The 27,516-nt window shown below is 37.5% G+C and overlaps 8 protein-coding genes across 8 annotated transcripts; 5 read left to right on the forward strand and 3 right to left on the reverse strand.

Annotated features, from left to right (window-relative positions):
* Positions 1–50: 50 nt before the first annotated feature.
* Positions 51–2,807, forward strand: L201_003011 (uncharacterized protein; the record flags this gene model as incomplete). Its single annotated transcript, XM_066218773.1, has 4 exons — positions 51–1,483; positions 1,560–1,696; positions 1,834–2,231; positions 2,322–2,807. 4 exons carry the CDS (start codon positions 51–53, stop codon positions 2,805–2,807), a joined length of 2,454 nt encoding a protein of 817 aa, XP_066074870.1.
* A 546-nt stretch (positions 2,808–3,353) lies between these two features.
* On the reverse strand, positions 3,354–5,043 carry L201_003012 (uncharacterized protein; the record flags this gene model as incomplete). Its single annotated transcript, XM_066218774.1, has 7 exons — positions 3,354–3,866; positions 3,956–4,075; positions 4,149–4,244; positions 4,307–4,365; positions 4,463–4,551; positions 4,655–4,847; positions 4,974–5,043. The coding sequence occupies 7 exons, from the start codon at positions 5,041–5,043 to the stop codon at positions 3,354–3,356; spliced, it is 1,140 nt and encodes a 379-aa protein (XP_066074871.1).
* Positions 5,044–5,915: 872 nt separating this feature from the next.
* L201_003013 (uncharacterized protein) lies at positions 5,916–7,604 on the reverse strand (the record flags this gene model as incomplete). Its single annotated transcript, XM_066218775.1, has 13 exons — positions 5,916–5,975; positions 6,041–6,103; positions 6,170–6,253; positions 6,313–6,381; positions 6,434–6,514; positions 6,558–6,629; positions 6,688–6,851; positions 6,913–6,940; positions 7,001–7,019; positions 7,088–7,100; positions 7,167–7,232; positions 7,375–7,479; positions 7,553–7,604. The coding sequence occupies 13 exons, from the start codon at positions 7,602–7,604 to the stop codon at positions 5,916–5,918; spliced, it is 876 nt and encodes a 291-aa protein (XP_066074872.1).
* Positions 7,605–8,223: 619 nt separating this feature from the next.
* L201_003014 (uncharacterized protein) lies at positions 8,224–8,790 on the forward strand (the record flags this gene model as incomplete). Its single annotated transcript, XM_066218776.1, has 2 exons — positions 8,224–8,577; positions 8,743–8,790. The coding sequence occupies 2 exons, from the start codon at positions 8,224–8,226 to the stop codon at positions 8,788–8,790; spliced, it is 402 nt and encodes a 133-aa protein (XP_066074873.1).
* Positions 8,791–8,893: 103 nt separating this feature from the next.
* On the forward strand, positions 8,894–13,688 carry L201_003015 (calcium/proton exchanger; the record flags this gene model as incomplete). Its single annotated transcript, XM_066218777.1, has 8 exons — positions 8,894–9,964; positions 10,020–11,714; positions 11,792–11,998; positions 12,065–12,851; positions 12,936–13,083; positions 13,180–13,296; positions 13,367–13,480; positions 13,544–13,688. The coding sequence occupies 8 exons, from the start codon at positions 8,894–8,896 to the stop codon at positions 13,686–13,688; spliced, it is 4,284 nt and encodes a 1,427-aa protein (XP_066074874.1).
* Positions 13,689–15,853: 2,165 nt separating this feature from the next.
* On the forward strand, positions 15,854–17,910 carry L201_003016 (uncharacterized protein; the record flags this gene model as incomplete). Its single annotated transcript, XM_066218778.1, has 3 exons — positions 15,854–16,557; positions 16,655–17,779; positions 17,862–17,910. 3 exons carry the CDS (start codon positions 15,854–15,856, stop codon positions 17,908–17,910), a joined length of 1,878 nt encoding a protein of 625 aa, XP_066074875.1.
* A 746-nt stretch (positions 17,911–18,656) lies between these two features.
* Positions 18,657–24,238, reverse strand: L201_003017 (uncharacterized protein; the record flags this gene model as incomplete). The annotated part of the gene is made up of 11 exons (XM_066218779.1): positions 18,657–18,872; positions 18,953–19,119; positions 19,226–19,359; positions 19,446–19,712; positions 19,779–19,933; positions 20,003–20,245; positions 20,309–20,414; positions 20,484–20,584; positions 20,662–22,662; positions 22,725–23,882; positions 23,954–24,238. 11 exons carry the CDS (start codon positions 24,236–24,238, stop codon positions 18,657–18,659), a joined length of 4,833 nt encoding a protein of 1,610 aa, XP_066074876.1.
* Positions 24,239–25,053: 815 nt separating this feature from the next.
* L201_003018 (uncharacterized protein) lies at positions 25,054–27,476 on the forward strand (the record flags this gene model as incomplete). The annotated part of the gene is made up of 5 exons (XM_066218780.1): positions 25,054–26,577; positions 26,653–26,775; positions 26,863–26,976; positions 27,096–27,308; positions 27,468–27,476. 5 exons carry the CDS (start codon positions 25,054–25,056, stop codon positions 27,474–27,476), a joined length of 1,983 nt encoding a protein of 660 aa, XP_066074877.1.
* Positions 27,477–27,516: the final 40 nt, after the last annotated feature.

Genomic DNA, 27,516 nt, shown 5'->3' on the forward strand with positions numbered 1-27,516 from the left:
TTTATACTCGTTATTGATGATATCCATTCAAGCTAACTTGATTAAACAAAATGCCTAAACATAAAAATGAATTCTCATTCCCACCACCTGGTTGGCCTTCAAATACCGTTCCTTCATCTCGGAAATCACATTTACCATTACAATCTCAACCTGTTCCTCAAAACCCTCTTATCCCTATCATATCACATAATGGTGAACCCTACCCTAATTTTCAAAATCCTTACATGATGATCCGACCACCTGGTATCCCACCACAATCTCTTCAATATTCTCATCATCATCCTTCTCAACAACCTTACTACATACCTCCGACTCATATACATCCACATCAACCTCCTCTTGGTGTACAATACCATCAACATTCTCATCATTCAATACCGTCACCTCAAACACCATTACATCATCATCATCGTCACCAACAACAACCTCCAATCCCTTTTCCCGCACCTCCTCCGGCTGGATACTACCATATTGTTCCTGTTCCAATGAACCATGATCTAAACTCAAAACCAAATAAAAACAATCAACCTATACCTACAACAGCTTATCAACCTGTACCTACACCGAACTACAGATCATCTACTTATTCACATTCATCAACTCCCACAAGATCATCGAACACGAATTCTACAATAATGCATCATTCCACCGCTCAACCGCGTTCGGCAAATGGTACTTTTTCATCAGCAGCTTCACGTCAACAACAATATCAACCTCCTCAGCAATCACAACAGCAGCAGCAGCAGTATCACCAACAAGTGCAACAGTCTACTGCATACCACCACCCACAATCGTTTTCACCAGGAGTATTGCCTTATTTTACCGCACCACCCGGACAAAGAACGACTGATCCAAGTCTAAATACACCGCCTACAAGTCAAGCTTTATACACTACTTATCCGTCAAGAATAAGAACAGGTATCAGTAGTTTAGTTCAACCTGAAAACATCACTGGCGGTTCAAAAGAACGCGAAGCATTCATAGCTGAACAGGAAAGAGAATTAGCACAAATTCAGAAAGGTGGTGGTGGAGGTGGTTCTGGTACATCAACACCAAGATATGATTCACCCATCCCTAATAAACGACCTGGATTAACTAGTAATTTCTCGAGTAGTCGTAGAAATGGCGGAACTGGACGCGGACGTGTAAACTATGCAGAAAATGCATCTGACGATGACGATGAAGATGATGATGAAGATGAAGAAGATTCTGAATTATCAGATTTAGAAGAACCTGATTCGGATCCAGATGATGATAATTACGGATCAAGAAGAAGACCAGGTACGGAGCGTACTGCAAGACAATCATCAAGAAGGGATAATAGCTTGATTGTAGGTGGATATGAACATCAATTAGCAATGAAAGCAGGTAAAGCCAAAAGGAAGAGAGAAGAAATGGATAAAGGTTGGACTTGGTTAGGTGATAGGACTCCTGCAGAGAGAGTTAGAAGTTTACATGCAAAAGTCACAAGGCATGCTTACGTGTGGGTACATATTATAAAGGGGCTTGGATGCAAGTTATTGTTCGCTGATATTAGTCAAAACTGATTACTTTGACAGGTCCGAGGAATTATTGGAGAAAGAAGCGGATAGACCAGAATTACTTGTACCCATATCGATAGATCTAGATATACCGAACACCGATCCTAATGGCCAAGGTATAAGGATAAAGGATAGGTTTTTATGGAACATCAATGGTGAGTTGACAGGTTGGTTGTGATTTAGAGACAAATCTAAAGTAGCTTGATGGGAGATTCAAGCTGCAGAATAGCTATCTTTGATCTAGTTCGAGAGCGCTTTAGCTGATCAAATTTTACATGTTCATATTATACAGAACCATTCATTGATCCACTCCAATTCGCTCAAACATTTTGTGATGATTTGGCTATACCGATAACTCATGCCGCGACCATATCGGAATTGATCAAGAATCAATTAGAAGAAAACCAGAATGCTGTAGAGATTGATATTTCCAATGAGGAAGTTAATGAAGATGATGTGATTTGGAGCGATGAAGAATTTGAAGAAGTTGAAAGTCAAATGGATTTAGATGGAAGTTCCAGTCCGGTTACTCCCGCTATCAACGGTGATTCCACCCAAGCGATTAGCGAAAAAGCAAATGTGGAAACGGAAGTACCGGAAGATAAAGAAGTAGAAGAGGAGCAAGACGAAGAAGAGGAAAAAGAGAAAGAAAAGGTATGGGAAGAAGCTGATTGTAGAATTATCGTCAATGTGAGTGTTTTATATATATCGAATGAGATAACAACCACCTTTTTGAGTCTATAGCGAGATCATTTGAGCTAACTACCGAATGATCTCCAGCTCGACGTACAGATATACACACATATATTAAGAGATCGAATAGAATGGGATTTATCATCAACATTACCACCTAGTGAATTTGCTAAACAATATTGTTCAGAATTAGGATTAAGTGGAGAAGCAATACCTTTAATAACATGGTCAATTCATGAAGAATTATTGAAACATAAAAAAGATGCATTAGAATTAGATTTATTCAATTTAACACATCCTGAAGAACAAATTAAATTTGAAAAATTAAATATACAACCTAAAACTAATTTATCAAATCATTCTCATAGGAGATCAAACCATTATTTCACCTCAGTAAATGGAAAAGGAAAAGGTTTAAATGGAATTTGGAGAGATTGGTTTGAAAGAGATGAATATCAACCGGTTTTAATTGAATTATCAACAGATGAGATTATTCAAAGAGAACAAGAAAGATTAAGAGAATCAAGAAGAATTATGAGAACTTTAAATACAGGTAATAAGAGAAGAAGATAATAGATGGATAACATATATGTGATGAAATGAGGTGCAATATAAATGCATATTATAATACTTGATGTTAATTCTTATTTACATACAATGAACGATCACTCAGTATAACAAGTTCATGTGACTCCCCCATAGCATCAGAAAGAGATCAATAAACCATATACTGGGAAACTTGAATAATCATCGTTTGATATGGTTAGCATGCCATCAACTAGTTTTCTGTTTTCCTATCTTTCGCGATTATATCAACATGGTATTGAGATAATATTGATACATGGATTGTATGACGTATTATAATTCTTCTTTTCTATAAATATGACTGAACATTCACTAAATACGATAAGGGTAACATCAACAAAAGGGAGTGAAGGAAAGGGGGTAAAGAGGTGAAAATGTGATTATTATATATGGTAAAAATATAAATTTTGATTACTATGTGCTACATATCTATTTTTTTATATATCTGAGAAGGGATATAAATTCAAGAGATTTTTTCGTATCACTTGCTGAAATATGTATTTATCAAAATTCTCAAGCAGGTAATGTGAAAATTTAAACTTGTCTCATCATTGGAGTTTGACTACCCATACTATATCTTGTATTATCTTGATAATCAGTTTGATTATGAATCGAATTAGGTGCAGTTGAATTAATTCGATCATTTGTATAACCATTTTGATATTGATGAGTAGTACCATTTCCTATGAAATTAGTATTATTATTATTGGTGATATCTGGAGCATCTCTACCAAGATTTCTATTCAACATATCTTGTCTTAATTCTTGCTCTCTATTTTGCCATCTTTCAGGATATTCTTTAAAAGCATTACGTCCTGTGAAATCATTTTCTAATCCATTAACATGTTCATGTTTAGTTTGCCATTTTGCTAATCTTCTCATATATCTAGGTGAAGATTTACCTGCAGGCCATAAATCTGCTGCAATAGTTAAAAAATAAAATGTTAATATAAATGATACAGTCCATTCCATTGCTGCTGCTACAGAAGTTATTCTATTACATGTTGATGCTGAATGTGATTTAGTTGGTGTTGAATTACCTCCACACTAATAAAGTGAATATCAAAAAAAAAAAAAGAAAAAATAAAGAGATTAGTAAATCTGATCTTGACATCTCTGTAGTAGCTGAAACTCACAACTGAATATGTTGCACCAAAAGCGATAGCACAAGCGACAGCTACTGTAACGACGAAAAGTTTCAAGATTGAATTTCTTTTCAATGATTTCCTATCAGGATGATCTTTATGTAACGACCACTAAAAGACGCAAGCAATAGGTAGATTGAGCGTCATGTCATAAATGTTGCGTTAGAGATGCAGGAATACTCACAATTTCTGCAGATTGGAAAATAGCAGATAAAGCTACACCAACTATGAAAACTAAAGTCATTGTCCAATGGATGGTTGAATGATCGAAAGCGTTAAACTAAATCAGAGTATTAGCTAAACTCATCAATCATTGCGTATAACCTAATTTCTTCCACTTACAGCTGAAAGAAGAACCAATCCTGCTGAACCTATTATGCAGAAGATGATAGCTAACCAGTCTAAAGAGTTTTTAGGAATGTGTGGGAGATTAGCTCTTTAAACTTCTGAGGGTGGGAAAATAGTATAGGTATTATTGTTGGAGTGTTAAGGACTTACCAAAAATAGTCTCCCTTTTCCTTAAATCAGTAGGTAATCTATCGATATGTCTTAACCATCTTTCAGCAAATAATGAAAGAATGTAAAAGCTATTCATTGAATATATAGATATACATATGATCAGTAAATATATCGTGAATAATTCGATTTGAGCGGAAAATTTAGACCTGAAATACAGAGATTATTACTTACCCAGCTACACATGCACAAATTCCAATAAAAAGTTTTTGATAAGTTGCACCCACATCACTTATAAATACGACTGAAGCTTCATCAGATTTATATCTTGGTTTACCTGCATGAACCCATAAACCTAATAAAGCTAAAATACCACCAAACCAAATTAATGCTGCTAAAATTGGAAACAAAACATATGGTCCAAAGACTATTTAACCAAATTAAAAATCCAGTAGCATATAAAGAAGTGATAAGAGTATGTTGTTCAGATTAGCTATTTACTACATTTGAGATGAATGGATGACTTTGAAAGATTGGTCAAGAAAGAACTTACAGAAATGTGATGTTAATGAACGTTGGTTCAGATAAATTGGTTTTCTTGATCCATCAGCTGCTTTTGACATTTTTGTAATGGTCTGATCCTGTTTGATGTTTTCCTAATTGATGGAAAATATCGTTTATGTGTCTTACGTCTAGTCTAATTCCTTTCTTTCCAATGTACAGTATACTAGATGAGTCTGGTAGGTGATTTTCTATCAACACTACGGATCCTGAATTGAGCTGTAGTGGTATACTATATTTACTTGAAAGATCACTAACAATAATGATAAAATAAAGCGAAACTTGAAGGTGATCTCTAAGTTCTCTAATACTTCTATGATCTAATCAGGACTTGTATTGTTGTAATGATGCTCTAAATCATAATAATCTTGGATTATTGACATTGACGAACGACGCATACAGATGTTTCACCAAGACCTGTTTTGTCAAGTCCTATCCAAAATAAAATTCATCAAAATTGTAAAAATCTTAAAACGTCAATTGTTACGGCTATTTCTCCTATCGACGTCATACTGATATATAATACCTTTATTCGGTTATCACCGTCATACAAAAATTCCAGGCACATACACATGTCATTCACCGTCTTTCCCTTTTCGGATAATTCATATATTCATACATCACAGATAGCCTCACTCCTGTATCGGACTGAAACTCAATGCTGGTTACGAAGTCCGATTTTAGTCACTCTCCATTATTGTTAGGTCATCTTTGATGCCGAACAGTAGAACGTGGGTATCATGTTATGTATATACATGGCATAGAATATATGATTATATATCAACAAATACTAAGTATCATATGTATCAAGATCCAAGAAGCAATATATCAATCAATCTTTCGTTTCTCCATCTCCTTTTCTTCATCCAATGTTCTCGTGGAATTCAACTTATCTTTAGCAATACGCAATACAGCTTCGAAGCGTATATTTCACCTAATCACTCTCTTCTACTTTGGCTTTCGATCTAGGCTTTCTAGCTTTTTTACTCGGAGGCTGATACAGGCGATATCAGCTATATGACTTGAAGGCTGTCTATCATAACCTGAACTCGAACTCACCTTGATATCATCTTCTTCAGCTTCTGACTCTTCTTTAGCTTTTTTTGATCGCTTAGAAGTAGGCTAATCAAAGTACAAATAAGCTATTATACATCACTTAATACATTTGGCTCTGGGAGCCAAGCTCACCTTCGATTTAGGCTTTTCTTCTTCTTCTTCTTCCGTGATTTCACTTTCGTTATCGGACTCGACCAGAGGTTTTTTAGGAGCAGCCTATGAAACGTATAGGTTACTACTTTGATACGTACTCGGATAGACCAGTCATATCTGACCTTTCTCCTAGCAGGTTTTGTCTCCACCTCTTCGTGCTCAGGCTCTGCCTTTACTTTCTTTGCGGGTGTCTATGAGGTAAAATGAGCTTTACTTTTCCATAAAATGCACGTGTCAGCTCACCTTTTTCTTTTTAGGTTGTACCTCTTCTTCGGTCAAATCACTCTCGGAATCTTCTTTTTTGACTTTCTTAGCTCGAGATGGCTGATGGGTAAGTTCAGCTCAAGCCTGTGTAATTCTAACTTACCTTTTTGGGTTTTACTTCCTCTTCGCTCAATTCACTTTCTGTCTCTTCCTTCTTGACTTTTTTGGCTCTTGGCTGAATTAAATATTAACGTCAGCTTATCAGGATTAGTGTCGATCACAAACTAACATACCTTCTTAGGTTTCTTTTCTTCTTCTCCATCTTCATCCGCTTTCTTCTTTTTAGGAGTAGTAGCTTTCTTCGTCTTAGCTGGACTTGAAGCTGGTTCACCTTCACCATCTTCTTTCTCCGGTGAGGGTTGTTTTCTTGCTGTTTCTGGTATATCTTCTTCAGCCACTGCAAAGAGAAATTAGTGTACATTCGTGCGTACAGCTATCAAATAGGCTGATTGACATACCATGACCTTCTTCGTAAGCTGTGGTAATCTAGAATTCAATTTAATCTCATCAGCTATAAAGTCAGTTTCAGTTGCGTCAGTGGCTTACCTTCAATTGGTAGGAATCGCTATGATGATTGTCAAGTGTCATCAGTGATTGTTTGAAGGGACTTGTACATTTGAAAGCAGGACATACGGAAGGTCTTCAACTGTATAGGAACATCTCGTCAGCCTATCATCCCTAGAAGAATCATTGTTATTATATTCGAACTTACATCCATCAAGATCGCTTGCATCAGGAAAATCCTTCTTCATATTGCTGATAACTTTCTCTGAGACACCTAGTGGATCGAATGATATCAGTATATACATGTATAAGTTAATAGCTTAACATAGCCAGTAAGTCTACTTCCTCACGTACTTCCCCCACTTAACTTGGCATTTGTAGTCCAAAGATATCAAACTTATGAAAGCAGAACTTACATCCCCAATGTTTCCACTTGAAACTGCCATTACCAGCAATTTCTACATATACACCCAGTCTCAATTCACCTTTATCTATCTTACTACTAAAACATGGCTTAGGACCTTTGATGAGTGAAAACTTCGATATGAGCACAAACAAAATCTTCAAGTTCTACACTGATCAACCAGTACATACCATTACATTTTGATCTAGCTGATGGAGCTACTTCCAATCTATAGGCGGGCATTGTCAACAAGAGTTCTACAGATTGAACTGAGAAAGTGAATACTGAGCCTGTAAGAGAAGTGATGAGAAGAAAATGATTTTTATCCAATCAACCATAAAGTTAACTATATAAGGTGTATGCTGTTAGTAGCTGTAATGTTTGATGTATATTTGGTTGATTGTTGATTTTGAACTGACGTAACTCGATCTAAGTCTGGCATCATCAACATTGCGAGCGGAATCTATTCCACATGGTTTAAAGCGCGAAAACGCGTTTCTTTCTCATCAAAATGATATAAATCTTATAAACGATAATAATAAGGTTCGGGCATCGCCGGGTAACTTTATAGGTGGGAGTACTGTGCTTGCTAGAGCTTTAGCTTGAGCTTATTCGTTACCTGTAATAACAATAACAAATGTGATTTATTTATGTATGCTTCAGCTATTCATCTTCTCTTTATACTTGTTCAATCTATATTTGATTGTTTTTCACTCATTCACATCATCGACTAATCATGTTTGTCCTTTGTTCTATATCTCATCATTGACATTAGTGTATACATATATAGCATTTCATTAATATCATTTTCATTCCATTTGTAGCTGACATATTGTAAAAGTTTTAGTTTGATCAAAGCGCGATGTCTGCGCCACCAAATACCGATTCAGATTTGAAACAGAATCATACTCAAGATCAAGATACTGAATCGAGTTCTCAATCACATTCACATTCAATAATTGAATCAGCTTCTTCACCAACAACAACAATTCGACAATCCGTTTCAAGTGGTTCATCACATCCAAGCGTAACTCAAACTTTTGCTGATATACTAAAGTCTCCTCCACCACGACAAAATCAAGAGAAGCAAGAAGGAGGACAAACTAATTTAGATGCAGAATCCTTGGCACCTGAACTTAAAAGATCAAGTAGTCAACAACAACAAGAAGCTTTAGGTAAAGGTAGACCGGGAAGCTCAGATTTACAACCAGAACAAGTGAGTTCAATTCATTTTTTCCTTTTGCTTTTCAGATCCATTCAAGCGAAAGTGCAAAACGCTTTGGTCGCTTCGTTTCGCTTATTGCTACCCTGATCACTTCTGGGTGTTTCAAATATACCCGATGGGAGATATGCAGGGATCGTGTGATAGTTTAACTACTAGGTGTGGTGGCTTGAGCTGGAGGCCATACTGTTCAATGGACATTTCTAACCACTTCTTTTCATTGATCATCTTGATCATCCTCTCCCTACTCCTTTTGATTACCTGGTATCATTCGTCTGCTTTCGTCCAGACTCATAATCATTGCGCTAACATGACCACTCCAACTCAGCAACGACCTCATCCCACATCAACACCTCAACACACTTCACCTCCGACTCAATATCATGCAGCCTTGTCACCAGGTCGAGCTTCCTCGATACGGTCTTTTACAACGGCAACTGAAGATGAAGACTACTATGATCCTCAAGCTAGACCACGTTCAGCTGTACCAGACCTTCAAAGCTTAGAATCTACGCCTCGTGGCGGTATGGGAAGTCAGAGAGGGCTACCTCCAAATGCATTTGGCAGTAGCTTTGGATCACCCAATACAACGTGGGGCGGAGGACCTGGTAATTCCAATGCAGGTAGTATGCCTAGACCATCTAGAGGCCCAAGATTTCTTTCTAGTGGAATGTATCAACCTTCAGCAATAGGTAAAGAAGGAGGATCAATGTCAAGATCAGCATCAAGAGCTAGACCAAATTTACAACACCGTGATAGTCTTGGTGGAGTTAGAGCTGAACGAGAAAGGTCAACTACAAGAAATGGTGGAGATGATGAAGAAGATGTTGATAGAGGGGCAGAATTAATTAAACAAAGACAGAAAGAACGTAGACAAGCTAGATTAAAGAAACAACATTTAGAATTAGAAAGAAGATTAGCTGCTGAAGCTGAAGGTTTGACACCTTTGGCTACACCTGATCCAAGTGCTCCTACAACAGGTATTTTACCTGACGAATCTTTCTCAAGTCAACAACAAAGTAAAGGTGGTACAGCAAGTCGATCAATTTCAAGATCGCGAAATGCAAGTTCAGATAGAAGAAGATTTCCAAGTGAAGCTGGATATTTCCCTAGAGCTCCAAGTATCGCCGGGACGGAAACTCCAAGAGATGGCGGTCTTTCCCCAAGGGATGAATTTTTATTAAGAGCTCCATCGGTTCTCTCGAGTCAAGGTGATGATGATGAAGAAGAATTTTTAGCAGCTGAAAGAGCTAGTATAGTAGATGAAATCGTACATGATGTAGTCGAAGAAGAAACAGGTGGAGAAGGTATGACTGATGAGGAAGATGAAGATGAAGGAGAAGAAGATGATGAAGGTGTCACCCTCAGAGATCGACAAGATGTAAGTTGAGAAATGATTCGGCAGCTAACATCGTTTGCTGATAAAGATTGTATAGGCTTTGAATATTGAGCATCCCTTCGGTCTGCCCATCTGGAAACCCGCTCTTTATCGAAAATCACGATCAGTCACTCGAAACGCTGAATCAGCTTTACATTCCATCCCTTCCGCCGCAGCTGAAAGACATCTATTACCCGGTAACATTTTATGGATTCTCCTTTTTGGTTGGTGGCTTGCACTTGCTTGCTTCTTCGTCGCTGTCTTGGTCAGCGGTGGGGAGGTTTTAGGCGGCGGTAGAGGTGGTTACGGTAAAACCCTACGAGGTTTGGCTTGGTACATCGGCTGGCCTTTTGGTAAATATGTTGAAGGCGAAGGTCCACCTGAAGATGATCAAGACGATTCAGTTGATGACGAAGAGGCTGATCGATCAAGAGGTCGACCAGATTATGGCACTTGGTCAAGTAGGTCCGGTTCAACTGTATCTCCAACTCCTCGACAGCGTGTTGCATCCGATGGTGCTTCATCCAACTATACTATTCGCAATGCCAACAGTCGAGACTCCCTTGGACTCCACGCTGGTTTGCCCGATGAACCTCCCGTCAGACCACCGAATGTACCTACCTCACCCGCGGCTGTGTCCTCTAGTACTATCCGAGGTGGCGAAGATGGACACGAACGACATGCTACTGTCACTTTCTCACCTAGCGTCAAAGTTAAAGATACAATCGATGAGAGAACTTCTCTTCTTGGTAAACAAGCTTCAGGTTCTGGCACCGGATCTGGTTTCCGTCGACCAAGAAACAAAAAAGCCAAATTCCTTGGTCGATTGGTATATTGGCCTGGATTCTTCGTTATTGTTGCGCCACTTATGCTGTTTGTCTGTATAATGTGTTGGTTCTTCGTAATTACCATCCCAATGGCCAAACTCACTTGGGCTTTACTCAATTTACTATATCACCGACCACTAGAAATCAATTTCAGATCTGCACCTAAAGTAGTGGTTCCAGTACCTAACAACCATAATCCTTCACCTCACGGATCACCAGAATCTGGTGATGGATCAGGATCAGGATCAGGATCAACAACATTGCGAGAAGATGGATCGCCTTCTGGATATACAATGAAAAGAGCTCATCTTACTGCTGGACAAGTCGCACCTACATCTGGACCAACATCGACAGTTCTATTGTGTACATATCGAGCAGTTGGATTGCAATATTACAAATATACCGTTGGTGGAGTTAATATAATGTTCATCAACTTATTACCATTAGTATTTTTTGTTATCATTGATGGTTTGTTCATATTACCATTTGTTGAAAAATTGGAACATCAACATCAACCTATAACACCATTCTTAAGATTGATTACATCACAAGCATTAATTTTTGTTTTAGCTTTAGCATCAGTTATACCATTATCATATTTTATTGGAATGGCTGTAGCATCAATTTCAGCACAATCTTCAATTGGAATGGGTGCAGTCATAAACGCGACATTTGGTTCAATTATAGAAATCATTTTATATTCAATAGCATTGATTCAAGGTAAAGGTAGATTAGTTGAAGGTTCAATTGTTGGTTCAATTTTAGCTGGTGTACTTTTGATGCCAGGTGTTTCAATGTGTTCAGGTGCTTTCAAAAGAAAAGAACAAAAGTTTAATGCAAAATCAGCAGGCGTAACTTCAACTATGTTAATCATGGCTATTATAGGTACTTTGACTCCTACAATGTTTTATCAAACTTATGGTTCTGTAAGTTTCAGTCAATTCTTATCTATCCTGTTCTTAGCGAGAGTTTATGCTTAGTTCTGATGATTTGTCTTTGTCAGTTTGAATTGCACTGTGAAGGTTGTCCAGCACCTGTTCAACATAACATCTCAGTCTTACCTGATATAGGATCTTTATCGACTTTCAAACAAGGTGATGTATTCATGTGTGATCATTGCTACTATGAACATCCTGATCCACAAAAAGATCCTTTCTACCAAGAACAAGTTGAAACTTTAATGTATTGTTGTGCCGGTATTTTACTCTTCGTGAGTGTTCTCTTCCAGCTGAACTTGGCTACAAATGCTGAATACCTGTTTCTACAATATTTACAGTCTTACCTCATCGGATTATGGTTTTCTCTTCGTACCCATGCTGCGCAAATCTGGTCAAACCCGCAACGACTCATGAAACCTGATGAAACTATAGCAGCGGTCCAAGCTATGCATCCAGCAGTCAAAGCTACTTTAACACAAAGAATTACACCTCAAGCAATGATGCAACATGTTTTACCATTACACAAGTCTTTGAGTAGTAATTCAAATAATGCAAGTCCGATTGCACCATCTAAATCACAAGGTGGATCTCCTAGACAAACAATGAGCAGATTACCTAGTCATGTAGGATTACGACCACCATCAACTGTTCCTGAAGAAGGCCAAGAAGGGAATGGCGACTCATCATCTAATAGATTATCTTCAAATACGTTCAATTTACCAGCTGGATATACACCATTTTTAGAAACGGTTGATAAAGATATTAAAAATGCTAATCATCTTACACCAATGAGATTACCTTCTTCGTTAACTACAGAAGATTTCACTAGAGCTGTAGCTGTAGCTACTGTTTCTGCATTAAGACATCAAGGTTCGATCATTGGCGCAGGTTCGCAATCTCATTCCCAACCTGGTTCAGCACAAAAACAAAAACATGACATAACGGGTGGTGGTGGTGGTCAAATGATTCCATCAAATTCAGCTATGCCTTCAATCAAGAATAACGGTAACTGGCAAGATGATGAAGATGATGATGAACATGGTGGACATGAAGCTCCTTCATGGACTAGAGGTGTTTCAGCTGGTGTACTTTTAGGTTGTACTTTGTTATATGCTATTATTGCGGGTAAGTAGCGCCCATCTGCTTTATCTCGTCGAGCGTTATTTGCTGAATCGAGATAACTAATGATATGTTTTTTGGAACAAACAGAAATTCTCGTTGACGTCGTTGATGTGGTTCTTCAAGGTTCAGGTATTGATGAGAAATTCCTAGGATTGACTCTATTCGCTTTGGTTCCAAATACAACAGAATTCATGAATGCCATGTCTTTCGCTTTGAATGGAAATATCGCTTTATCGTGAGTGATCAATCAACATCATTCTCGCCTTCTTCCCTCACATCTTGAACGTCTATATAGCTAATCATAATCATGTTTGCACTTCACTCCTTATAGAATGGAGATTGGTTCTGCATACGCATTGCAAGTCTGTTTACTTCAGATCCCAGCTATGGTAGCTTTTTCAGCATTGTATCAACCCGATAAGATGGGTGATGTAGTTGACACTTTCACGTGAGTTCAAGTGTTCCATGTACTGTCAAGTACAAACACTGACAGTGTCTTGTTTGGGCCCTCAATTTAGGTTGATTTTCCCCCGATGGGATGTCATCGCAATTATCTTATCAATTTTCTTATTGACTTATACATACATAGAAGCTAGAAGTAATTATCATAGAGGATCAATCTTGATTTTAGCGTGAGTCATTCTGGAGTCCATTCTGAATTGGCATAATATACTAACGGTTCTATTGATAACTAGCTATATCGTACTCATCATGGGATTCTATTACGCTCCTGCAAGATCAGAAGATACCAATAATGGTGATAGCATCGTGTATGGTACTGGAAGCGTAGAAGAAATGAAAGCTAGCTTAGGTATAGCTATAACTAAGCTTTGGGCCTGATCATTATACTAGTAGATGATTTAGAATTTATAGATCATGATAAAGGTGTATAAATGGCGTTCCTCCTTTTCAAAGCATCAAGATTGTAAATAAAGTTATGTTTTCTGTTCTCTTCATCATTCGGTTTCTACTCACATTCACACACATATATATACACTAATTTCATGCTGCCTTAATCATATTGTTCTGTTGATACGTACCATTCTCTCCTATATATACCAAATTGACTCACTCTTGTTATACCTATACCGCCGCGCATTTATGATCTTAACGACTAGTCCATCTCCCTCCATCTGTATGTATTGCTTTGTTTGCTTATGATTAACCCAACTTTTCGTCAAATAGTTTCTTATTTATCTGTCCATTGACCCTGATCCTAATAGGCGATAGGTACCATCACGCTTATATTCGTTCATCTTATTGGCACCGTTGAGTGTTTGATTGGCGAGTCATGCGAGTCGAGCGATAATACGTAGACAAGATCAAACTCGCACGGATCCCTTCCTAAATAAATGGTGAAATCGTATACCGTCAAAGTAATAAGCTTACCAAACATGACCATTAATCGGTGAGATTAGGAATAAAATCACTTGTATATCATCTTGCGCAATCCACTTCCCCTATATCACAGAGGATAAACGTGTTGTCATATAGCATACAGCATGAAATACCCTTTCAATCGTTATCTTTACCGTTGACCGGTTATATACCAACAGCCTGTCGATCATTTTCAGGTTTTCTCTTTGAAGGCTTTACCCCGCGCATGAGTCTTGGTGCCCAACGATTTTCTTTCCACCCTAGATCCAGGTAACAAACTTCAAAAACCCTGAAATTCTAGAATGATGTTTTTACTCGTGACCAACTACAGTTACTCTGGCTTCCTCGTAGTTGTATAGCGGGAAGCCATGCGAATATCGGCGCCGGTAACATCCAGAAGAGCGCTCTTGTAATGCCAAATGCTGCAAGAATGGGATGGATATACGGTACGATCAAATTAGTTCAGTTTACGCTGAGTAAAATAAGTCAGCTCAAGGAAGAAACAAACACCGATTACTTTTTATACGTTCGTATATATAACCGGTGATAGCCTTTTAAATTCCCTTTCCCTTTCCCTTCTCGCTTTACAAGAGAAGCTATACGAGCATTCCTCAAAAAAACAGCTCTACTACAATCTACACATACAGATATATCTACTCAGTTAACCAGAAAACACCTTGAAAACTCAATAGGATTGAATAGAATACATATAGAGCCAAGACTTTTGAATTTGAACTAGAATTCTAAATACAACTTTTATCAAGCTGTGTTATTACCGGGATTTAATCCCATATTGTCTTGGCATTTCTTTTTCCCTTTCTGCAAGATATATCTTCTTAGATATTTAGCCACTTCTTAACCATATCTTTATAATCGCTTTTCAAGGTAATAACGTTATAACAGTTTGCGTTTATTCCCTCATTGTTATCTCTCGCCTATCTTCCAACTCTTTATTGCTTCGATCTGTCAAGCTCAAGTGTAAAGTAAAGATTGTTATTGATAGATTAGAAAATCAGTAATCTAGGGCGCAAAATCAACAATAACGTTACCAAAGGAGGGTTAGTGTCACTAGTGCCAATTTAATAAAAACTCATCAATATTAATCCCAATTTATCAAGTGACATCACTCCACACCGTACAACAGATACACCATACGGGTAATAATATCATCCACAGTCAATTGAACTCTATCGCATACATGCTATTACTGTTCATCTGATTATCATCTATACATACAACACACAATACCCATTCCACTTTATAATAATCGCTGAACATCACCATATACAACTTACACGAACAACTCGCATCATTGCCAACAAAGACCCTCAACCTACCAATATCATTTCGGATACAAACTGCTGATCAATTTCCATCTTATCAGGCGTTTAGAATAATCTCACAAGCACGACTCCTATCCGGTTCGATCCATTTCATCCATTCTTTGTGATTGTGAGGGAATTGATAGATCTACAAGCATATAGAAAAGGGGCGTGGACGTCACCATTCTCCCCTATCTCGCTGGTCGACATTTGCCTCAACTACCAATAATTTCACACGCCGCCGGAACCCAATCGTTCTGCAATTCCTATTCTCTCACCTAAAACCCAAGCAAGCAAAGTCTTACCATGTCATTCGGAACATCGCCAACCGCTCCTTCATTACTGATACCGTCCAACCCAGCATTTTCAACAGCTGAATATGCGCCCAAAGGAGGTATATTAATCAACGTTCATCGAGCATCTGAACCTACATTATCCATAGATAGTACGCTTTCACCTATCGGTGGTACTAGGAGACCATCGGATCCATCAGGATCACCCATAACAGAAGAATCACCATTACCTTCACCAAGTACTTCAACATCACATAATCAGAACTTAGTCAATAATAAAGGATTGAAAATTAGATTTGCACCTTTACCTGATCCAAGAAGACCAAGAAGTTTAAGTACAGGTAGAAATATAGCATGGACGAATGAAGTAGATGAAAATGGCTTAGAATCAAGACATTATACAATAAAAGATCATAATACAGATGATTATGCTGTAGATGATCAAGTCTTTGACGATGATGACGACGAAAATGAAGGAGAAAAAGACGGAGAAGGCGAAGATGATGACGAAGACGGTAAAAGAGGTTCAAGAAGATGGAGCAAATCAATGGGTTTAGGTAGTAGTTGGAAAGCATCTAAAAAGTTGTTAACAGGTAAAAATCCAATGTCGTCAAGTTCGAAAGATAAAGACAAAGATAAGGATAAAGACGATATTTTAGGTTATGGACAAGGTGCCCCTCTTAAGAAGAGTGTCAGTACAGGCGGTTTCATCGGATCGTAAGTAATTTCCAGTCTTATCACGAAATTGTTATGAGAAAGGTATGACCTAGTGACAACGTGACGATATTGACGAGACCTCACAATGATTTAATAGTTCTCCTTTCCGATGGGCTTCAGAAACAGAAAGGAGGAATACCATGCAAGGCACTTCTCCTCCTACCGTGACTTCTTTATTATCTACACACCGATCATCTGCTTCAGGAGGTTCATCTTCCGGACATAGGCGTAATTCATCTTTAGAACCAGGTGGTGGTAGTTTATCTCCTGCTACCCCTATAAAAATGATGAATGGAAGAGTATATGGATCAAGACGTGCATCAGAAGCTGCAGAAAGAGAAAAACAACTACGAGAAAGGAATGAACCAGCTTTTGTCGAATGGGGACAAGGTCATAGTGTAGGCAGTAATTCAACAACAACAGCATCGACAACAATTGAAGAAGGGGCAAGCAAAAAAGGTAGTTTCTTAGGTGATAATGATGATGGTGGAGGAATGGCTTGGGTTAAACGTAGAAGAGAGGAAAGAAGGAAAAAAGAGGAAGAAGAAAGGGAAAGAAAAGAAAAGGAACAACAAGAACCAGAAGGAGGTGGCGATTCGACAACGGAAACTTCACCAATAGATAATAAAGATGGCGTAGGAGTCGGCTTATCCTCAAGTCAATCATCAACCTCGTCCTCAGTCGATTTAACCCATGACGATTCGACAGCTAAACAATCTATCAATTTGAAAACACCTGCGATCGAAACTAGGGATTTACCACCTACACCAATTATAAGAGTTTCAGATTCTGATACTATACATTCACCACAAGCTCAACATCAATATCAACAACATGTAACGAAAGAAGAATTTGATGTTGGACCAAAAGGTGAAAGAATGACACCTACACCACCCTCAATCGGAACTGGATCACCATCTCTAGGTAAAGGATTACCGCAAAGTGCAACCGAGTTGATTGAAGAGAAAAATGAAAATGATCATGTTGTACAAGCTATGAGAATACCTAGTGGTGGTAATTCACATTCTTCAAATAACAGTAAACAATCGCAATCTCAACGAAGAAGTAGAAATCAACTATCAGATCCATTCGGTCAAGAAAGTCCAACAAGGTCAAAGGGAAGTTACGATGACGATGATGATGATTCGGAGGAAGAGGAAGAAGAGGATGAAGAGGATGATGGTGATTTCGATGATGATGAAGAGGAAGAAGTTGATCTCAGGTGGGTCTCCCTTCCATTTCTCCCGCTGACCATCCCTGTTAAACTATAATTGACTGACTATATTATTTTTACGCGGCAATAGAACAACTTCAAGTGCAGCTGGTGTTGAAGTTATAAGTCGACATAAATAGATGTAGACGAATATGAAGACGGTTATCTGTTGAGATAGACTTCTTTATACTTTATTCACAAAACAAAGGTAGTCCTCACCCTGATGAATGTCACAAAAATTTACCACCTGGTATCAGAATGGAAAGAAAAAAAAAGAAAGAACGTTCAGCTGAAAAGATCATTTAAAAAGGTTGTACAGTATGCCATTTCGTTCCCAGAATCGATTTCATAGTATCGTATCGTATCATATCGTATCCCTACTACGTATTTTATCTTCTTTTTCTGTAACACTACATCACACAAGTATATTTATATAAAAATGATTTATTATTACACATATTATTTAGGTTGTCAGGTGACTTTATTTCTCCCTCAAAAATCGCTTTTCCTTGTATATCCCATAATATAACCTATTTTTGTATTGCAAGTGAAATGAATTTTCCCGTAACTGAGTTAAGTAGTCTTAACCTTATGCAAAGCAGAATAACAAAACCCAATTGCAAGCAGAATTGAATGACTGAATTTGCATCAATCATTGTGGGGTATATAAGTTGCATAAGCAATTCTGGCAACTAGGTATGTATGTATAACTGTTGAATAGCAACGTCCCTTTGCCTCATCCGCGCGTTGCATGAGGTATGAGTTGTACACCTTTTGAGCCCTTCCGTGAAATGACACTTCCCCGTTTTTTACAAGCCATACAAATGAAAACACTGCATTATTGTTCTTTCACCGTTAATAAGTATTATACTTATTTATTTTAATATTAATCTTTTCCTTTAATTGATGCAGCTCTACTTGCTACTCTACTTGCAGCTTTTGAAGTATCATTTTGGCTTAAACCAGCTTCTTTAACTAAAGCGGCGAACAAAGATTCTTCTCTACCAATTAAGACTTCAGGTGATTCATATTCTGCTACTTTACCTTCTGACATGACTAAAACTTTATCTGAATCTAAAATTGTATTAATTCGATGTGCAATCTAATATATATATATATAAAGATTAGTTGGTTTCGTATCTCACAAAGTGTGTTGAAACAAAGTAAATAAAATAAACTAACAGTAATAGTTGTGACACCCTTGAAATCTGGTCCTCTCAAAATATCTTGTACAGCTTCATCAGTTTCTAAATCTATTGAACTTGTAGCTTCATCCAATACTAAGATTTTAGTTTTTCTTAATAATGCTCTAGCGAAACAAACTAATTGTCTTTGACCTGCACTCAAGTCTATGAGATCGGTGAAAAAGATATGATCAGCGCCAAGATGCAATATGCGATATGTAATAATGGATTTAGAAGGAGAATCATTGATGTGAAAAAACAGTCAATTTACTACTTCCACCTTCAGCAATTTCAGCATCCAAAGTACCACCCATATTATCCGTTACATGATCTTTCAAGTGAGCTTGACTCAAAGCTTGCCAGATGTCGGCATCGGAAGAGACATTGGTAGGATCGATGTTGTTTCTATATACGAACAAAAGGACATATCGTTAGTCTGAAACTTCGCATAAATAACGATGCGAAGAGGATCAAAACGAAAGCCAGCTTACCTCAAACTACCTTCGAATAATTGAGGATCTTGAGGAATGATAGAGACCACACTTCTTAGATCATGTAAACCAATAGTTGAAATATCGATACCATCAATCAGGATTTTACCTCCAGCAGCTTCCAAAATACGGAATAAAGCTAATGTCATTGATGATTTTCCTGCACCTGTTCTACCTACAACCCCAACTCTTTCTCCACCATTGATCTTGACTGATACATCTCGAAGACATAAATCAAGTTCAGGTCGGTATCGCATGGAGAAGTTGCTAAATGTGAGAGTGATATCAATAACGAGTTCAAAAATCTGGAAACTTGGAACATTGGTTGCTCACTCAAATTCAATCGACCCTTGTTCTGGCCAGTTGACAGATGGTTTCTTATCTTCAATGAAATCAGGTGCTTCACTTGGTAAGTTGGCGTAGCCAAGCACTCTTTCGACTGAAACGATATTTTGTTCAACTTCAGAAGCACTTCGGACAAGCCAGTTCTACACAATTTACCACAATCAATCAGCTGTCTGTTACACATTGATGCCCTTATAGGAAGGAAGACTTACCAGAGTACCGGTAACACTGATAGTGTAAGACATTAAAAGCCCAACCAGACCGGCATCAACAGAATTGTAATTGATCAAAGCTGCTACAGATACGAGAGCGGTTGAAAACATCAAACAACTTCCTAAAAATTCGAGTCTGACTGCTAACCATCGATTGATGGTCATAGCAGGCATGTAACAAGCTTGATTTCGATCGATACGAGCCTCATTATTTGCGATAAATCTTGATTTTTGACCGTATCCCTGGAATGATGAATCGTAATGAGTGACACATCCCATAGGCGGTGTAGCGTAGATTAAACTTACTCGGATAACTGGTAAACCGGAAAGAGTTTCACCAAAGAATGAGAAAATAGGTGATCGCGAAACAGCATCTAATCTCTTTAATTCTCTTGAGGTAGCTAGGTAGTATCTACAGAATAAACACAACATCAGCTAGTATCCAATAATACCACAAAGACGCAGATCAAGTGGTGCTCACCTCATTACCATTCGATAAAGTAAACCTAATGGTATAAATACAAGAAGAACGAAAGGAGCACCATAGGCGATGACAGCGACAGTTCCTACTACTTGAGTTGTCTATATATCGTGATAGATATCATCGTCAGTCAGCAACCTAGTCATGAGATTGAAGGTTTGGTGAAAGATATACTCACAGTCCTGAAGAAAGAACCCAAAGCAAAGATCAAAACTTCATCAATAACGAAAATATCTCTTGAGAATAGATTTAATATTCTACCAGTTGGAGTCAATTCAAAGAAACTCAGTGGTGATCTCATTAAATTACCAAAAGCTTTATCATGTAATTTTCTACCTGAATTTAAAGCAATAACCAATTTCAATGTTGCAAATGATACAACATTTAAAATTGATCCTGATAATCCAACTATACCATATATTGTTAAATATTTAACCACTTTTTGTCTATAATCACCTGAATCTGGATCATCTTGTGAATTTGTATTTTTCGATGCCCATTGTCTTAAAACGAAATTTGATAAAATGCCTAAACCTTGTCCAGATAACATTGCTAATAAAAATATGACAACACCAATTTTTGATGCTGCAGCAATATAATTCTTATATACTTCTTTTTTGACATTTCCTTTTTCACTATGTTCTTTGGGTTTGGCAGATTCTCTTAAATCTTTTATCGCATCTCTTTTAGCTTGTCTAATTGATATCACAGATGATCTTCTCATATTTGCTGTTGACATTCTTCTATATGCTTTTCTTTTTCTTAAAGATGCTGAATCATCAATTGTTGATTCTTCTTCTTTTTCATTTATCGATTGCTCGTCATCGTTGTCTTCCTCAATCACTGTAGGTGTTGATGATCCATCGGAACCTTCTTCACCTTTAGCTGATTGTTTGCCTAATCCAGTAATGAGTTTGTATAATTCTGATGAAGTGTTATTCATAGCTTCATCATATTGCCCTCGTTCAAGTATAATACCTCTTCTAAGCATAATAATTTGATCGGCTTGAGGTAAGAAGGTAACGGCATTTGTACAAAGGATTCTTGCTTTACCTTTTAGCAAACCATTTGGACCTGTAACTTTATCGAAGATATGTCTACCTACATGAGAATCAACAGCGGCAAGAGGATCATCGAGCAAGTATATATCTGCACGAGCATAAACAGCTCTAGCTAAACTTATACGAGCTTTTTGACCACCAGATAATGAAACACCTTTTTCACCAACTTCAGTCCGATCACCGCTTTGTAAAACAGCTAGATCTTGTCTTAAAGCACAAGCATCGAGTACTTCTTCATAGAAATCAGGATCAAATCGATGACCAAATACGATATTATCTTTTACTGTCGCAGAAAGAATCCAAGAGTTTTGACTGAAATATGCAACCTCACCCCTGATAGTTACTGAACCTTCTGATCGTGTCATTTCACCTAACATCGAACCTAACAACGATGATTTTCCATCTCCTACTCTACCAATGATAGCGTATAGTTCTCCCTTTTTGATTTCAAGGTCAATATTTTCAAGGGTAGGTTGTTCAGCATTAGCAATCCATCTGAAATCACCGTTTTTGATGGAAACTACAACATCGCCATTTTTAGGTCCACCTTGAGGATCCTCAGAAGGTCTAATTACTTTTCTCGCATTAGGATCAAGTTCTTCACCGGATAAGAAATCTTCCAATCTACCTAAAGAAACTGTAGCTTCGATTATACTGTTGATAATATTGGCGAACATTGCCATTGGGAAAGAGAGAAGTTGGAATAATGAGATAGCAGGGAAGATGATTTCACTTGTTAACGGTTTTTTACTTGTGAATGCGAAAGTAGCAAAAGTTGAGAAAGCAACTAAGAAAGGTGTACCTTGCCAGATGAAATTGACGAAAGCGAAATTGATACCGATTCTTCTAAGCATTTTCAACTCTTGATTGTTTCGGATATTATAGATTTTCTCGGAGAACGATTTCTCCCATCCATATAATTTGATAGATTTGATGTTGTTCAAGATCTCGTTCATTGTTCTTGTTCTAGTATCCTTGATTTTCATCATTTGTCTTTGATACCTTTTGTTGATTCGGTTGAGGATAGTATTAGCGGGAAGACTGATGATCATGACTGCTACTCCCATAAATGCTTGCCAGCCGACAAGTCTGTACAAAGAGATAAAAGCGATAACGATCTATGCAAAATATAGAAAGGCATAAGCCAGACGTGGTAGGATACTGAGTGCTAAGTACTTACCTGGAATGGACCGGACCAAGCGATATGACCGTATTGACAAACATCACCAATTCTGACAGCATCTACACTTTGGAGATTGACAATATCACCGGTAGTTCGACCTGATTTCTCACCATTACTGAGGACTAAAGATTTCCTGTAGATAAGAGTTACGAGACCACCTCTGATACGCATTGTAGTTTCGAAACATCTTTGGAAATATTGATGCAAGATTGACGTAGCAACATTAGCACTAATGAACATTAGAATACTAATTGCGAAACCAGCTATCGGAGGTTGAGGTTTATCTGTACCATAACTTGATACGAAGCTTAATAATAATCTAAGTAATTGAGGTTGAAGGAAATTCAAAATATCATAAGTACCTTTGAATAATCCAGCCATTATATAAGGTGCACCAAAAGCCTTAAAAATAGCTAATGATAAAGAAGGTTTCTTCTTTTTACCATCTTTAACTAAATTTAATTGATTTTCCCATGATAAATGTAATTTATTTGATAATGATTCTGCTGAATCTCCAGAAGGTAATGCCCACATGTCTTCTTCACCTAAGAATTTCTTGGTTCCTAAAGATAATAATGGCGTCAACCATGAAAAAGTTAATTTTTCAAAAATATTCGCTGTCGATACAGGACTTTCTATATCTCCATTTTCGTTTTTACCAGGTATGCCTCCATCACCATTTAGATTATCTACACCATCTAGAGCTTCTTCTTCGTCATCTTCTTCATCTTCAGTCAAAGCAATTTTACCCTTCTTTGACCAAGGTGCACGAAGGCTCTTCCATCTTTTCTCAGGTGAATACAGCTCAAAGATGAATCCAATCATACCAGCTACTATACTTAGGAACCAGAATGATTCCCTTGCAAGTACCAACCTTCCTGAAAGGGTATGTGTGAGTGATCTGCTTAGATCTCCTGTTATTATCATTGTTCTAACTCGAACACAGAAGATAAGCAGGTAGGTTGGCCAGAATAAGAGGATCAAAGTGGAAGAAGATCGTGAAGTGTGGTGATTTAGGTGGGATAGATGAATGAAAGTAAGGATTGTAAGGAGTAGTAAGGAGTAGTGAACAGTGGATAATACATGTTGACGGACATGAGCGAAGGATATACCTAAGGAAACCAAGGCGAAGACAGCTGAAGCTGATAAGAGATGCTATGAATGCCAACTTGTACATTAGTACGGGAAAATCCTATATAACTTATGAATGAGCTGTATAGACATACCGATTTCAATGTACATATCCTTTCATTCCTCTTTGTTCTGTTCTGCCAGATCAAACCACCTTGTTCTTGAGGTTTCTTCAATTTCCTTGATATACTAAATATTTGAGCTGTTCCAATCAAGATAGCAAGTAATAAAGGAACAGGTAACAAAACAGCATGTTCAAAGCATTGTGTCAAGTCCAGTACTCTGGCTTGAGATACTATTCGAAGTGGCCAGCTACACTGATATGTCGGTTCTGTATGAGACTTCAAGAGCTCAGCCATAAATGGCGTCTGAAAGGCCATCGAGAATTTTGTTGAAAACCCGATTCAATAGCCGAGCTGCGATGTATTATTGAGGTGAATATATACTTGATTTTGGAAAAAAGATCCACTTCTGAGGGTGTATCGACCTTATCTGAAACCATATAGGAATCAAAATACCAAGTAAAAAAATAGAATAGTAGTGAACAATCAGAAGAACAATATTAGCCCGATTAAAAGGTGAGTTGTAAAAACCACGTACAAATACGCATTCGTGCTTACACATGCAGTAACTATCTTAGTACTGTTAACTATTTTCGGATAATCGGCCATCTCCACCAACCTCCACTTTTTAACCTTTTTTTAATCTTATAATCAACCACCTCCTTTCGGTGTATGTCCGGCCCGTTTTAGAGCTGCGGTATGCAGATTAAAAGATGATATTAGCGGGATCTAATGCTCTTGTCAACTTTTGTAATTTAATTACAGAGTTATTACAAAGTCACGCGTTTGCTTTCGACGTCATCGTTTGGTCGATTAAATGAAAACATTATCATTATCCTGTACTCCACTCAAAAGTTTTGAGAATAGAGAAATCAGAGAAATCAGAGAAATCAGAGAAATATGGGAAAATGGCAGGTGACATTAACCGTAAACAAACATTAAAAATACCCATAACATCTTATTGTTTACACCTTTCCACACTCTTCTTTCTCCCTTTGCCATCCTATTCATTATCGTTCTACCTATATACATAGCTGAGAATTCAGGAAGATCAGTAAATATAGATTAATACATAGGCTTAAGATCGGAACCTACATAACCTATTACACTTTGATTCTTCGACAACTCTCACCATGGCTAAACGTGCTGCACCTTCAACAGCTTCAGCACCATCGAGTAAGAAAGCTAAACCTGCTTCAACTGGTAAAGCTTCTACACCAAAGGGAAAGAAGAACGCTACCAAGACTGCATCAACTGATTCACCTTTAGATACTGTCAAACAAGTTGCATCAGATTTAATTAACACAGTCAGTGAAGCTGTTGGAAATGCTGGTGATTTGATTTTAGATGATGGAAATACACCTGCACCTGTATCAAAAGTAATTGAAGAAAACGTCGATGTACCAGCATTAAAGAAAAAAGGAAAAGCTGCCAAAGGAAAAGTTGCACAAGTTGCTGAACAAGCTGAAAAAGGTTTAGAAAATTTAGTTGAAGATAAAACTGGAATAGATGTTAAAGAAACTAAATCAAAAGTTGGTAAAGCAGCTAAAAATGCTAAAGAACAAGTTGATTCTATCAATGAAAGTACAGCTAAACCATTAAAAGGAAAGGCAAGTAAAGCAGCTAAAGTTACACAAGAAAAAGCTGAAGAAACTATAAAAGAAGTTGAAAAAGTCGCAAAAGATCCTAAAAATAGAAAAAAAGCTGAAGATTTCATGAATACTGCTGAAGAAACTGTTAAATCAGTTGCAGGTAAAGTTGGTGAAGTATTATCATCAGTAGTAAATCAATTCGGTGAAGCTTCAGGTTTATCAGCAGATTTAGGTCAAGAAGTTGAAAAGACCAAAAAAGTTGCAGCTAAAAAAGGTAAACAAGTAAAAGAAGCTGCCGAAGACGTCGTTGAAAATGGTAAAAAAGCTACAGCCAAACAAGGTAAACAAGCTAAAGAAGTTGTAGAAGCTACAATAGAGGACGGTAAAAAGGTTGCAGCCAAAAAAGGTAAACAAGCTAAAGAATCCGCTCAAGAAACCATCGAAGAAGGTAAAAAGGTTGCTGGTAAAAAAGGAAAACAAGTTCAAGAAGCTACCGAAGAAACTGTTGAAGAAGGAAAGAAAGTTGCGGCAAAAAAAGGTAAACAAGCCAAAGAAGCTGCTGAAGATGTAGTAGAAGAGGGCAAGAAACAAGTTGGTAAAAAAGGAAAACAAGTCGCTCAAGCAGCTGAAGAAGTTAAAGAAGTTGGCAAAAGAAAGGCAAAAAATGTATCTGAAGCTGTAGAACCAACCACTAAAAAAGCAAAAGCTACAGCCGAACCTATAGTTGAAAAAGGTAAAAAAGCAGTCAAAGCTGCCGAACCAGTCTTGGCTAAAGGTAAAAAGGCTGCCGCAACAACAGCTGGAAAGGCTACTAAAGCTGTTGCAGATGCTATGGATGTCGATCAACCTGAAGAAAGTGGAGACGAAGATGAATATATGCATGGTTTCTCATCTTCTGATGGTGAAGGTGATGAGGATAATTCAGATGATGAATCGGACGATGATGACGATGAAGATAGAGCTGTCAGAGAAGCAGGTAAAAAAATCGACATGTCAACTTTACCTATGGTAGCTAAAGACGATAAATCAGTTCAAGCTAAATTGAAAAAAGCTGCTAAGAAGAAGGTAAGTCGAAGTTATATTTGAGTACAGTCAAATGGAGGATATTTATGCTTATAAGGAAACACCTCATTCATATAGGATGATCCAAAAGGTACCCTTTATTTGGGTCGAGTTCCTCACGGTTTCTACGAAGAACAAATGAAAGAGTACTTTACTCAATTCGGTGATGTTACTAGACTCAGACTCGCAAGAAACAGAAAGGTTAGTTCTTTTTCTTGATATAGGCATAAAGTCAAATCTCAAAGACTGACGATTCCTTACATTTTTTTGTCTCATTCAATCATGTAGACTGGTGCATCTAAACATTACGCCTATATTGAATTTTCTTCAGCTTCAGTAGCTGAAATTGTAGCTGAAACAATGAACAATTACTTGTTGATGGGACATTTATTGAAATGTGAAGTAAGTTGAAAGATGTTTTTATTCTTTTCCGACTCATATACATTAGCATCGCTCAACAAGGAATAGGTCAGAAAAGAAGAATGGATGCTAATTATCTGATCAATAATTCCCTCTTATAGGTAATTCCTGAAGATAAAGTACATGAACAATTATGGGTTGGAGCCAATAAGAAATTCAGAAAAATTCCAATAGCAAGAGTTGAAAAGCAAAAACATGAAAAAGAAAGAACTGATGAAGAAAAATCAAAAGCAGATAAGAAATTATTGAAAAAGGAATCTAATAGAAAGAAGAAAATCAAGGAATCTGGTATTGAATATGATTATCCAGGTCATGTAAGTCTTATTCACTTTCCTATATCTTATAGTCCCTATTTCGGTCCGTTGCATCTCATGGGATTATTTAGGCTTTGCTTAATTAAGTTTTCTGTTTTTGACCGCTTTCGTCAAGAAGAATGATAGCTAATGAAATGCTCTTGTTTCCCCGTTATATAGCAAGAATAATTTCATCGTGAATGGTGATTACAATAAAATGTTTCTTCTG

The sequence above is a fragment of the Kwoniella dendrophila genome, chromosome 3 (genome assembly GCF_036810415.1).
Source record: "Kwoniella dendrophila CBS 6074 chromosome 3, complete sequence".
Classification (NCBI taxonomy): domain Eukaryota; kingdom Fungi; phylum Basidiomycota; class Tremellomycetes; order Tremellales; family Cryptococcaceae; genus Kwoniella; species Kwoniella dendrophila.